The 13,705-nt window shown below is 37.3% G+C and overlaps 1 protein-coding gene across 1 annotated transcript in view; it reads right to left on the reverse strand.

The window, feature by feature from the left end:
* Positions 1 to 13,705, reverse strand: part of LOC133081787 (G2/mitotic-specific cyclin-B3-like) — a 45,942-nt gene that overhangs the window by 23,711 nt on the left and 8,526 nt on the right. Inside the window, 2 exon segments of the mRNA XM_061178146.1 lie at positions 10,314 to 10,324; positions 10,860 to 10,961. Of these exon segments, the coding sequence (XP_061034129.1) occupies positions 10,314 to 10,324; positions 10,860 to 10,961 (113 nt within the window).

The raw sequence follows: 13,705 nt of genomic DNA on the forward strand, positions 1-13,705 counted from the left end.
AAAGCTTTGTTTTGAATAGGACTGCATATCCAATCAGAGTGACTAACCTGGTGTGACCAAATCTCTGGATAACTAGAAATCAGAATAAGAAAAGGGAGAGAATTAAAGGTAAATACAATCAGTCTGAACAAGAGTAAGTACCTTCAAAAGACTAGATATTATATGATTCCTTTTATATGAAACATCCAGAGGAGATATATCCACAGAGGTATATCCATAACAGAAAATAGGTTGGTGGTTGCCTGAAGCTGGGAAGGGGTAGGGAGGAGCGTAGAAAGGGACTGGGAAAGAGAAGGGACTATGAGTATGAGTTTCTTGGCAGGGGGGTGCTGAAAAAGTTCTAAAATTAGATGGTGGTGATGGCTATACAACTCTATAAATATAATTTTTTTTTAATTACTGAATTGTTAAAAAAAGAAAAGAAAGTGCCTCAAAAGGTTCCATCTGACCAGATAGGTTCCAGGTGCCTCCTGATGAGAACTTTTAGAAGTAGTCTTCAGATAGTCTAGTTATGATAGAGCATGCATTCTGCGTCTAGACTGCCTGGATCCAAACCCTGGCTCATCCATTTACTGGCTGGGTGACCTTGGGCAAGTTAATGCTCTATGCTTCACTTTTTTCACCTGTAAAATGAGGGTCATAATATTACCTCCTCTATAGAATTATTGTAATGATTTGAGCAATTGATATGCATAAAAACACTTAAATCATTGTTAGAACAATTACATGCCAATAAATCAGATAATTTAGACAAAATGGACAAATTCTTAGGGAGATACAAACTACCAAAACAGACTCAAAAACAGAAAATCTGAACAGAGCTATAACAAGTAAAGACACTGAATTAATAATCAAAAACTACCCACAAAGAAAAATCTAAGCCCAGATGCCTTCACTGATGAATTCTACCAAACATTTAAAGAAGAACTAATACCAACATTTCATGAACTCAGGAAGAGGTAAGAATAGTTCCCAAGTCATTCTATGAGGCCAATATTATTCTGATACCAAAAACAAAGACATCAGAAGAAAACTCAAGTCTGATATATCTTATGAACACAGATGCAAAAATCCTCCACAAAATACTTGCAAACCAAATCCAGCAGTATATAAAAGGATTATACACTGTGACCAACTAGGATTTATCCCAGGAATGCAAAATTAGTTTAACATCTGAAAATCAATTCATGTTATCACACCATATTAGTGGAATAAAAACAAAAGCTACATGACCATCTCAATAGATCTAGAAAAATCATTTGACAAAATTCAATACCTTTTCATGATAAAAGCACTCAACAAACTAGGACTAGAAAGGAGATTCCTTAACTATGAAAGAACATCTATGAAAAACTCAAAGCTAATATCATAGCTAATTGTAAAAGACTGATGCTTTCCCCCTAAGATCAAGGAGAACACAAGGATGTCCAACTCTCTTTTTGGGGGGTGGAGGATTTGTCATGTAGTAGTGAATAACTAATATAGCATTGCTGACACTTTAGAACTGAACCCCTCTGTTCTTTGAATAAAATACAAACTCTTTGCCATAGTCCATAAGGCCCTGGTGATCTTGCTCCTGCCTGCTTCTCCAAATCCATCTCTTAAAAAACACTGGTAGGTATTTAGTGTCTATGATATCTAAAGCCTGGGGTGATCAGAGTAGGCTTCCTCAATAGAGTGACCAACTGTTCTTGTTTGTCTAGGACTGAGAGGGTTCCTGGGATGCAAGACTTTCAATGTTAAAACTGGGAAAGTCCTAGGAAAACCAGAATAAGTCGGTCATTCAACTCTTGGATGGTAAGGATGTTCAACTCTGAACATTTCTATTCAACACAGTACTAAAGGTTCTAGCCAGGGCAATTAGGCAAGAAAATAAAATAAAAGGGATCCAGATTGGAAAGGAAGAAGTAAAACTACTTATATCAGCAGATGACATAGCCTTATACATAGAAAATCCTAAGGAACCCACACACAAATACTATTAGAACTAATATACAAGTTCAGCAAAGTTCTATGATTCAAGATCAATATACAGAAATCACATGTATTTCTATATCCTTGCAATGAACAACATGAAAATGAAATTATGAAAACAATTCCATTTACAATAGAATCAAGAAGAATAAAATGCTTAGAAATAAATTTAACAAAAGAGGTGAGAAATTTATACTCTGAAAACTACAAAAAAATGTTAAAAGAAATTAAAGATCTAAATAAATGAAAAGACATCCCATGTTCCTGGATTGGAAGACTTAGTATTAAGATGGTAATACTCCCCAAATTGACTTACAGGTTCAAGGCAAATTCTATAAGAATCCCAGCTGGCTTATTAGTAGAAATTGACAAGCTGATTCTAAAATTTATATGGAATTGCAGGGAACCCAGAAGAGCCAAAACAATCTTGAAAAAGAGGAACAAAGTTGGAGGAATCACACTTCCCAATTTCAAAACACACTACAGAACAACAATAATCAAGATAGCATAGTACTGGCATAATGAAAGACATGTAGGTCAATGGAATAAAATTGAGAGTTCAGAAATAAACACATTTACAGTCAGCTGATTTTCAACAAGGGTGCCAAGACAATTAAGTGGAGAAAGATTAGTCTTTTCAATAAATGGTGCCGAGGCAACTGGATATCTATCAATACATGCAAAACAATGAAGTTAGACCCCTAACATACACCAACAATAAAAATTAACTCAAAATGGATCAACAATCTAAGTTAAGAGCTAAAACTTTAAAACTCTAAAAAGAAAAAAATCTTAAAAGTAAATGTTCATAACCTTGGATTTGGCAATGGTTTCTTAGATTATGATACCAAAAGCATAAGCAACAACAAAAAAAATAAATTGGATTTCATTACAATTAAAAACATTTATGCCTCAAGGAACACCAAGAAGAAAATGAAAAGACCTACAGAATGGAGGAAAAATACTTGCTAATCATATATCTGATCAGGGACTTGTATCTAAACTATATAAAGAATTCTTACAACTCAATAATAAAAAGATCAATAACCAAATATTTTAAATCAGCAAAGGATCTGAATAGACATTCCTCCAAAGAAGATATGCAAGTGGCCAACAAACACATGAAAGATTCCCGAATCATTAGTCATCAGAGAACTGCAAATCTAAACCACAACGAGATACCATCCCACACTCACTAGAATGGCCGTTAAAAAAACAAAAAAACAAACAAACAAACAAACAAAAAACCTCCCAGAAAATGGCAAGGATGTGGAAAATTCAAAACCCTCATCCACTGCTGGTAGGAATGTAAGATAGTGTAACCACTATGGAATACAGTTTGGCAGTTCCTCAATGAGTTCAACATAGAATTACCATATGACCCAGCAATTACATTTCTAGTTACATATGCAAAAGAATTAAAAACAGGTGTTCAAACAAAAACTTGTACACAGGTGTTCATAGCAGCACTATTCACAATAACCAAAGGTGGAAACAATTCAAACATTCATCAACTGATGAATGGATAGACAAAATATGGTACATCCATACAATGGAATATTATTTGGCAATAAAAGAGGATGAAGTACTGATACCTGCTACAACATGGATGAACCCTTAAACATTATGCTGCGTGAAAGAAGCCAGATACAAAAGACGATACATTGTACAATTCCATTTCTGGGAAACGTCCAGTATGGATAAATCTATAGAGACAGAAAGTAGACTAGTGGTTGCCAACAGATAGGGAGGACTGAGAGGTGGCAGCTAAAGGTAGAGTTCCTTTTGGGGTTGATGAAAATATCCTAAAATTCACTGTGGTGATGGCTGCATAACTCTGTGAATATACTAAAAACCACTAAATTGTACATTTTAAGAGGGTGAATTGTGTATGTGAATTATATCTTAATAAAGCTGTTACCAAAAAAAAAAAACCCCACTTAGAATAATGTGTGATTACAGTAAATGTTAGCTCAATAGATGTTAGCTATTAGCTCTAGCACTATTATTAGGGTCCATTTCACTGAACTCTGAATGAGGACAAGAATGTTTATGGAATTTTGTGAGGATTTCCCTGCTAAAGTCAGGATGGTGAAAGAAATTCAAAAGAAAATAACACAGGGAATTAAGGTCAAAATACACATGCAGAGTTATAACCAAGCAAGGTACGTGATAGACGTTGTGGAGAAAAATAAATCGAGAAGGGGACCAGGACACCGGAGATTGCAATTTTAAAGAGGGTGGTCAAGAAAGGCCTTACTGAGAAAGTGACATTTGGAGAAAGACTTAAAGGAGCCGTGTGGATGAAAGGCTCTTAGTGCTCCAGCCAGGCATCAGGGCTGTGCCTCTGAGGTGGGAGAGCCAACTTCAGGACACTGGTCCACAAGAGACCTCCCAGCTCCACGTAATACCAAACGGCAGAAATCTCTCAGAGATCTCCATCTCAACATCAAGACCCAGCTTCACTCAACGACCAGCAAGCTACATTGCTGGACACCCTATGCCAAACAACTAGCAAGACAGGAACACAGCCCCATCCATTAACAGAGAGGCTGCCTAAAATCATAATAAGGCCACAGACACCCCAAAACACACCACCAGACGTGGACGTGCCCACCACAAAGACAAGATCCGGCCTCATCCATCAGAACACAGGCACTAGTTCCCTCCACCAGGAAACCTACACAACCCACTGAACCAACCTTAGCCACTGGGGACAGATACCAAAAACAACAGGAACTACGAATCTGCAGCCTGTGAAAAGGAGACCCCAAACACAGAAAGATAAACAAAATGAGAAGACAGAAAAACACACAGCAGATGAAGGAGCAGGGTCAAAACACACCAGACCTAACAAATGAAGAGGAAATAGGTAGTCTACCTGAAAAAGAATTCAGAATAATGATAGTAAGGATGATCCGAAATCTTGGAAATAGAATAGACAAACTGCAAGAAACATTTAACAAGGACGTAGAAGAACTAAAGAGGAACCAAGCAATGATGAAAAGCACAATAAATGAAATTAAAAATACTCTAGATGGGATCAATAGCAGAATAACTGAGGCAGAAGAACGGATAAGTGACCTGGAAGATAAAATGGTGGAAGTAACTACTGCAGAGCAGAATAAAGAAAAAAGAATGAAAAGAACTGAGGACAGTCTCAGAGACTTCTGGGACAACATTAAACGCACCAACATTCGAATTATAGGGGTCCCAGAAGAAGAAGAGAAAAAGAAAGGGACTGAGAAAATATTTGAAGAGATTATAGTTGAAAACTTCCCTAATATGGGAAAGGAAATAGTTAATCAAGTCCTGGAAGCACAGAGAGTCCCATACAGGATACATCCAAGGAGAAACACACCAAGACACATATTAATCAAACTATCAAAAATTAAATATAAAGAAAACATATTAAAAGCAGCAAGGGAAAAACAACAAATAACACACAAGGGCATCCCCATAAGGTTAACAGCTGATCTTTCAGCAGAAACTCTGCAAGCCAGAAGGGAGTGGCAGGATATACTTAAAGTGATGAAGGAGAAAAACCTACAACCAAGATTACTCTACCCAGCAAGGATCTCATTCAGATTTGATGGAGAAATTAAAACCTTTACAGACAAGCAAAAGCTGAGAGAGTTCAGCACCACCAAACCAGCTTTACAACAAATGCTAAAGGAACTTCTCTAGGCAAGAAACACAAGAGAAGGAAAAGACCTACAATAACAAACCCAAAACATTTAAGAAACTGGGAATAGGAACATACATATCGATAATTACCTTAAATGTAAATGGATTAAATGCTTCCACCAAAAGACACAGACTGGCTGAATGGATACAAAAACAAGACCCATATATATGCTGTCTACAAGAGACCCACTTCAGACCTAGAGACACATACAGACTGAAAGTGAGGGGATGGAAAAAGATATTCCATGCAAATGGAAATCAAAAGAAAGCTGGAGTAGCAATTCTCATATCAGACAAAATAGACTTTAAAATAAAGACTATTACAAGAGACAAAGAAGGACACTATATAATGATCAAGGGATCAATCCAAGAGGAAGGTATAACAATTGTAAATATTTATGCACCCAACATAGGAGCACCACAATACATAAGGCAAATACTAACAGCCATAAAAGGGGAAATCGATAGTAACACAATCATAGTAGGGGACTTTAACACCCCACTTTCACTAAATGGACAGATCATCCAAAATGAAAATAAATAAGGAAACACAAGCTTTAAATGATACATTAAACAATATGGACTTAATTGATATTTATAGGACATTCCACCCAAAAACAACAGAATACACATTTTTCTCAAGTGCTCATGGAACATTCTCCAGGATAGATCATATCTTGGGTCACAAATCAAGCCTTGGTAAATTTTAAAAAATTGAAATCGTATCAAGTATCTTTTCCAACGACAATGTTATGAGACTAGATATCAATTACAGGAAAAGATCTGTTAAAAAATACAAACACATGGAGGCTACACAATACACTACTTAATAACGAAGTGATCACTGAAGAAATCAAAGGGGAAATCAAAAAATACCTAGAAACAAATGATAATGGAGACACAACAACCCAAAACCTATGGGATGCAGCAAAAGCAGTTCTAAGAGGGAAGTTTATAGCAATACAATCCTACCTCAAGAAACAGGAAACATCTCAAATAAACAACCTAACCTTGCACCTAAAGCAATTAGAGAAAGAAGAACAAAAAAACCCCAAAGCTAGCAGAAGGAAAGAAATCATAAAGATCAGATCAGAAATAAATGAAAAAGAAATGAAGGAAACAATAGCAAAGATCAGTAAAACTAAAAGCTGGTTCTTTGAGAAGATAAACAAAATTGATAAACCATTAGCCAGACTCATCAAGAGAAAAAGAGAGAAGACTCAAATCAATAGAATTAGAAATGAAAAAGGAGAAGTAACCACTGACACTGCAGAAATACAAACGATCATGAGAGATTACTACAAGCAACTCTATGCCAATAAAATGGACAACCTGGAAGAAATGGACAGATTCTTAGAAATGCACAACCTGCCGAGACTGAACCAGGAAGAAATAGAAAATATGAACAGACCAATCACAATCACTGAAATTGAAACTGTGATTAAAAATCTTCCAACACACAAAAGCCCAGGACCAGATGGCTTCACAGGCGAATTCTATCAAACATTTAGAGAAGAGCTAACACCTATCCTTCTCAAACTCTTCCAAAATATTGCAGAGGGAGGAACACTCCCCAACTCATTCTACGAGGCCACCATCACCCTGATACCAAAACCAGACAAAGATGTCACAAAGAAAGAAAACTACAGGCCAATATCACTGATGAACATAGATGCAAAAATCCTCAACAAAATACTAGCAAACAGAATCCAACAGCACATTAAAAAGATTATACACCATGATCAAGTGGGGTTTATTCCAGGAATGCAAGGATTCTTCAATATACGCAAATAAATCAACGTGATACATCATATAAACAAATTGAAGGAGAAAAACCATATGATCATCTCAATAGATGCAGAGAAAGCTTTCGACAAAATTCAACACCCATTTTTGATAAAAGCCCTGCAGAAAGTAGGCATAGAGGGAACTTTCCTCAACATAATAAAGGCCATATATGACAAACCCACAGCCAACATTGTCCCCAATGGTGAAAAACTGAAACCATTTCCACTAAGATCAGGAACAAGACAAGGTTGCCCACTCTCACCACTATTATTCAACATAGTTTTGGAAGTGTTAGCCACAGCAATCAGAGAAGAAAAAGAAATAAAAGGAATCCAAATCGGAAAAGAAGAAGTAAAGCTGTCACTGTTTGCAGATGACATGATACTATACATAGAGAATCCTAAAGATGCTACTAGATAACTACTAGAGCTAATCAATGAATTTGGTAAAGTAGCAGGATACAAAATTAATGCACAGAAATCTCTTGCATTCCTATATACTAATGATGAAAAATCTGAAAGTGAAATTAAGAAAACACTCCCGTTTACCATTGCAACAAAAAGAATAAAATATCTAGGAATAAACCTACCTAAGGAGACAAAAGACCTGTATGCAGAAAATTATAGGACACTGATGAAAGAAATTAAAGATTATAGAAATAGATGGAGAGATATACCATGTTCTTGGATTGGAAGAATCAACATTGTGAAAATGACTCTGCTACCCAAAGCAATCTACAGATTCAATGCAATCCCTATCAAACTACCACTGGCATTTTTCACAGAACTAGAACAAAAAATTTCACAATTTGTATGGAAACACAAAAGACCCCGAATAGCCAAAGCACTCTTGAGAACGAAAAATGGAGCTGGAGGAATCAGGCTCCCTGACTTCAGACTATATTACAAAGCTACAGTAATCAAGACAGTTTGGTACTGGCACAAAAACAGAAATATAGATCAATGGAACAGGATAGAAAGCCCAGAGATAAGCCCACGCACATATGGTCACCTTATCTTTGATAAAGGAGGCAAGCATATACGGTGGAGAAAAGACAGCCTCTTCAATAAGTGGTGCTGGGAAAATTGGACAGGTACATGTAAAAGTATGAAATTAGAACACTCTGTAACCCCATACACAAAAATAAACTCAAAATGGATTAAAGACCTAAGTGTAAGGCCAGACACTATCAAACTCTTAGAGGAAAACATAGGCAGAACACTCTATGACATAAATCACAGCAAGATCCTTTTTGACCCACCTCCTAGAGAAATGGAAATAAAAACACAAATAAACAAATGGGACCTAATGAAACTTAAAAGCTTTTGCACAGCAAAGGAAACCATAAACAAGACGAAAAGACAACCCTCAGAATGGGAGAAAATATTTGCAAATGAAGCAACTGACAAAAGATTACTCTCCAAGATTTACAAGCAGCTCATGCAGCTCAATAACAAAAAAACAAACAACCCAATCCAAAAATGGGCAGAAGACCTAAATAGACATTTCTCCAAAGAAGATATACAGATTGCCAACAGACACATGAAAGAATGCTCAACATCATTAATCATTAGAGAAATGCAAATCAAAACTACAATGAGGTATCATCTCACACCGGTCAGAATGGCCCTCATCAAAAAATCTAGAAACAATAAATGCTGGAGAGGGTGTGGAGAAAAGGGAACACTCTTGCACTGTTGGTGGGAATGTAAATTGATACAGCCACTATGGAGAACAGTACGGAGGTTCCTTAAAAAACTAAAAATAGAACTACCATATGACCCAGCAATCCCACTACTGGGCATATACCCTGAGAAAACCATAATTCAGAAAGAGTCATGTACCAAAATATTCATTGCAACTCTGTTTACAATAGCCAGGACATGGAAGCAACCTAGGTGTCCATCATCGGATGAATGGATAAAGAAGATGTGGCACATATATACAATGGAATATTACTCAGCCATAAAAAGAAATGAAATGGAGGTATTTGTATTGAGTTGGATCGAGTTAGAGTCTGTCATACAGAGTGAAGTAAGTCAGAAAGAGAAAAACAAATACAGTATGCTAACACATATATATGGAATCTAAGGGAAAAAAAAAAAAAGGTCATGAAGAACCTAGTGGCAAGACGGGAATAAAGACACAGACCTACTAGAGAATGGACTTGAGGATATGGGGAGGGGGAGGGTTGAGATGTGACAGGGTGAGAGAGTGTCATGGACATATATACACTACCAAATGTAAAATAGATAGCTAGTGGGAAGCAGCCGCATAGCACAGGGAGATCAGCTCGGTGCTTTGTGACCACCTAGAGGGGTGGGATAGGGAGGGTGGGAGGGAGGGAGATGCAAGAGGGAAGAGATATGGGAACATATGTATATGTATAACTGATTCACTTTGTTATAAAGCAGAAACTAACACACCATTGTAAAGCAATTATACTTCAATAAAGATGTTTAAAAAAAATACACATGCAAATCCCAGGAATTTCATTTCAGCAAGAAACTGAGTAGGGCTAAATGCTAATCTGCTGGTATGATTTCTTTCTATGCTGGGTAATTAGCAAAGTGTCCTGTGGACCTGGCATGTTAATTTTTTGGAGTTCCCCAAACTTTTCCCCTTACCATTTGGAACCCATGCTTAGCCGGGTTATAGCTATCTAGCTGATCTATTCTATTCTTCCAGAAAGAAGTAATTCCCACTGGAATGAGGAGAGGATATAAAAAGGTCTCACTCCACTTTCTAACTCTTCTTCTAACAGAAATTTTCCTAGGAGTAAATCCTTTTCCCAATCCTAGATGAGAATACTCCTACCTACTTGCAGAACCTGTGATCAGTTCCCTATAACAGCTGGAAAACACACATTTTTGGCCTAAGGAGATAGTAATTTCTCTACAGTAACAAGGAACAAACCTCCCCCTAAGGGTTCTAATGGGATAAGCAGACTGGCAAGCTATCAGCCAGCTGCTGAGAATCCCCTGAAAAGTTAAGTTGCCTCCACACTCTCAACCACAGAGTAGCTCAGTCAAGGACTGAAGTACTAAAATAGAGAAAAGATGAGCACAAGACCTTTTGGCAAATTCCTCAATGACAACAGCTCTTTCAATATGCACACACCATGTAGGTGGGTGACAGAGGGAAAGAGGGGGAGGGGGAGGGGGAGGGGAGGGGGAGGGGGAGGGAGGGAGGGGGGCAGAGAGAGAGAGAGAGAGAGAAAGATTGGGGGTGGTGGTGAGATGAGGCCTGTAATTCTTCAGCAATTTAGTCCATCTAAGCACCCAGACTTAATGTAGTACTCACCACTGTAGCTCACTAAAAATGTTCTCAATGGGGACAAAAGGCAGTCAAAAGGATGTCACACCCTCTCCTTTACCATATAAAACAATGCCATCTGAGTCCCCTCGTACTCACCCACGAGCAGGTGTGTTCCTGTTTATCTTCTTGGAAACATCTTTAACAAACTCATTACTGGCTTCCTTCTTGGGCTTGGCAGGTTGACTTTGAGAAGCCTGCAAGAAAAAAAAAAAGGTCGGGGGGCTGGTCTGGAGGAGGAAGCAAGGAAATGGAGAGAGAGAGAACCTCAAATTACCCAATAGGTGGTTCTCATAGGAAGGTCCTGACACACATCCACACCCTGGACACCTTGTTTGGGTGTTCCCAGGAACATTGATAAAAACATCTTACAACCAGTATGGTACTGGTGCCAACGAGTCATGATGGAAGCTGGCAGTACAGTAGTCCTGGTGCATATTAGCTAAATAGCAGCCCTAAGTGATTTCAAGATACATATGATGTAGTTCTGATCTCCAATGTCAACTATACTGGCTGGCAAATTCTCAAAAAGATGTTTTGTAAACATCACATTCCATTTTGACCCCATAAGATATTTAGAGGGGGGAAAAGGCAATATAACTGGCTTTGCTGCCTGAGTATACCAAGATCAACTAGCTTTTCAGGATAGACCTCTAATACAACACTACCTGTGATACATCTATCCCATCTCACTGAGGGGATATTTATTTAACATGGGGCTCTGGGGAGCTCCACCAGAAACTCTAATCATGACTAATTCTATTAAACAGTAGAAGAGATCATGGGACTGTGAATAATGTCAATAAAAATAATCTTAAAGGTTATGCCTTTAAAATGAAACAAATTGAATCTAATTATATTCCAAATAAATACCATAACCACACTGAAGGACAGAAGAAAGAAAACAGAAGGAAATACAAGATAATAAACAACTAATCCAAGTAAACACAGACTATACACCCTCACCATATACATCCTCAGTCAGGATGCGTTTGTGGGATGGTGGAGAATATTGCAAATAAATCTGGAACTCTTTTTAGTAGGTGTGTTTATTATGGTGGTGTGAAAGACGTAATTCTGAAACTCTTTTAGATGTATTATAGTATTGAGTAAACGTGTTGATGATCTTGGGAACCATGGTTCTCATTGTAGAGAAGGAACATATAAACACGGATTGAGGAATACAAGAAAGAACCCTGTACGTTTTGGAATGGGAGCTGTGTGGACTTATGATTTCTTAAATAGGTATATGTGTATATACATCTGAGTATACAGGAGTGTATGTATTTGTATATATAGATATATGTGTATATATATATGTTTAAGTACAGATATGTGTGTATCTATATGTATATATATACATGCAGACATTTCCTAACTCTGTCTGCAGAAAGGACAGAAAAAGCAGACACCCCAGTAGCACACCTAGCACTGAGATCTTGGTCTCTAATACCATTCCCCACTAAAAGGAACAGGAATTCTTCACAGAAATGGTTGGCTCCATGGCAATAAAATAGGTACAAGAACATCCTGGAACATCCTGTTATGCTGGAAAGAAAATGCTCCAAAAAATGATGATAGTATGTCACAAAGACACAGTAGTCAGATTAAAGGGGACCCTAGTGACCAAATCTGGGACAATTTGAGCACCAAAATAATAAAATACAATACTGAACAACAAACCACTGAAAAAAAGGAATTCATTAAGTCTATACCAATAATAAATAAACAGGGAAGAAGGGAGGCCTCTGCTTGTAGACTGGTAAATGGGGAACAAGTGCTAGAGTTGGAAAAATCATCATAAAGATTGTGTTAGGCAAAAATCATCAATGAATGCTAAATCTAGGGGACATTTTGATGAAGAGTGGCTATTTGGAGGCTCTTAAGAGTGTGTCCCACAGATTATTAGTTGCAAGAGGAAAAAAAAATAAACAGTAATTATACAGCGGAGAAACCAGACAACATCTTGACTGGGTGATCAAAATTAACCTCACCAATGAGGGACAGATGGATGTCGTGTGCCTCCAGATGTGATACTCTAAGGACAGAACATCACCTACACAGTACTCCAGCCAAGCGTATATAACATCAATCTAATCACATGGAAACATCAGACAAACACAAAATGAGGAATGTTCTATTTTTAAAAGGGGGGTTGGGTCGGACTGTATTCTTCAAAAATATCATAAAAAACAAAGAAAGGCTATGGAAGTGTTCCAGATTAAAAGAAGCTAGAGACATGACAAGTAAACGACCCTAGACTGGATCCTTTATTGGAGGGGGAAAAATGCTTATAACATTGACTTTACAAAGTCAACGGAAAAAAATTGGAATATGGACAATAGATTACATAAAAACACTATATCAGTGTAAATTTATAAAGTTGTTGACTGCACTGTGTTTATATAAGACTATTTCTCTGAGGAGAAATAGTATATAGAGACTTTCTCTATATACACTGAAATACCCTAAGTATTTCATGGTAAAGGACCATGATGTATGTAAGCAGATAGGATAAAATGTTAGTAATACATGAATCTAGGTAAACAGCATATGTGTGTTCTTTGTACTGTTTTTTATTTTTGCAACTTTTTATAAATTTGAAATTATTTCCAAATGAAGTATAAAAAAATTATGCCTTTGTATCATCGTATCATAATAAACAACTACAATCCAACAGGGGATTCTTTCTTAGGCCCTCAAGTTGTTGTCCACTTCTGTTCTTCAAAGAGCTTGACACAGTTTGCATTTTAATTTCACCTAAAGTTTTACAGACTCCTTATGTGTCCAGCTGAGATCCAGAATTGGAAAAGATGTGCGTTCTTGGCAGGAGAGAGGTGGAGACCCTAATCCCCAGGGTGAAACTTTCAACTTGCCATGTGTGAAGGTTCAGAGCACTAATATTTTCAGATCTAAGCTCAAGGGGACCTTTACCAGTATT

The sequence above is a fragment of the Eubalaena glacialis genome, chromosome X, assembly GCF_028564815.1.
Source record: "Eubalaena glacialis isolate mEubGla1 chromosome X, mEubGla1.1.hap2.+ XY, whole genome shotgun sequence".
NCBI lineage: Eukaryota > Metazoa > Chordata > Mammalia > Artiodactyla > Balaenidae > Eubalaena > Eubalaena glacialis.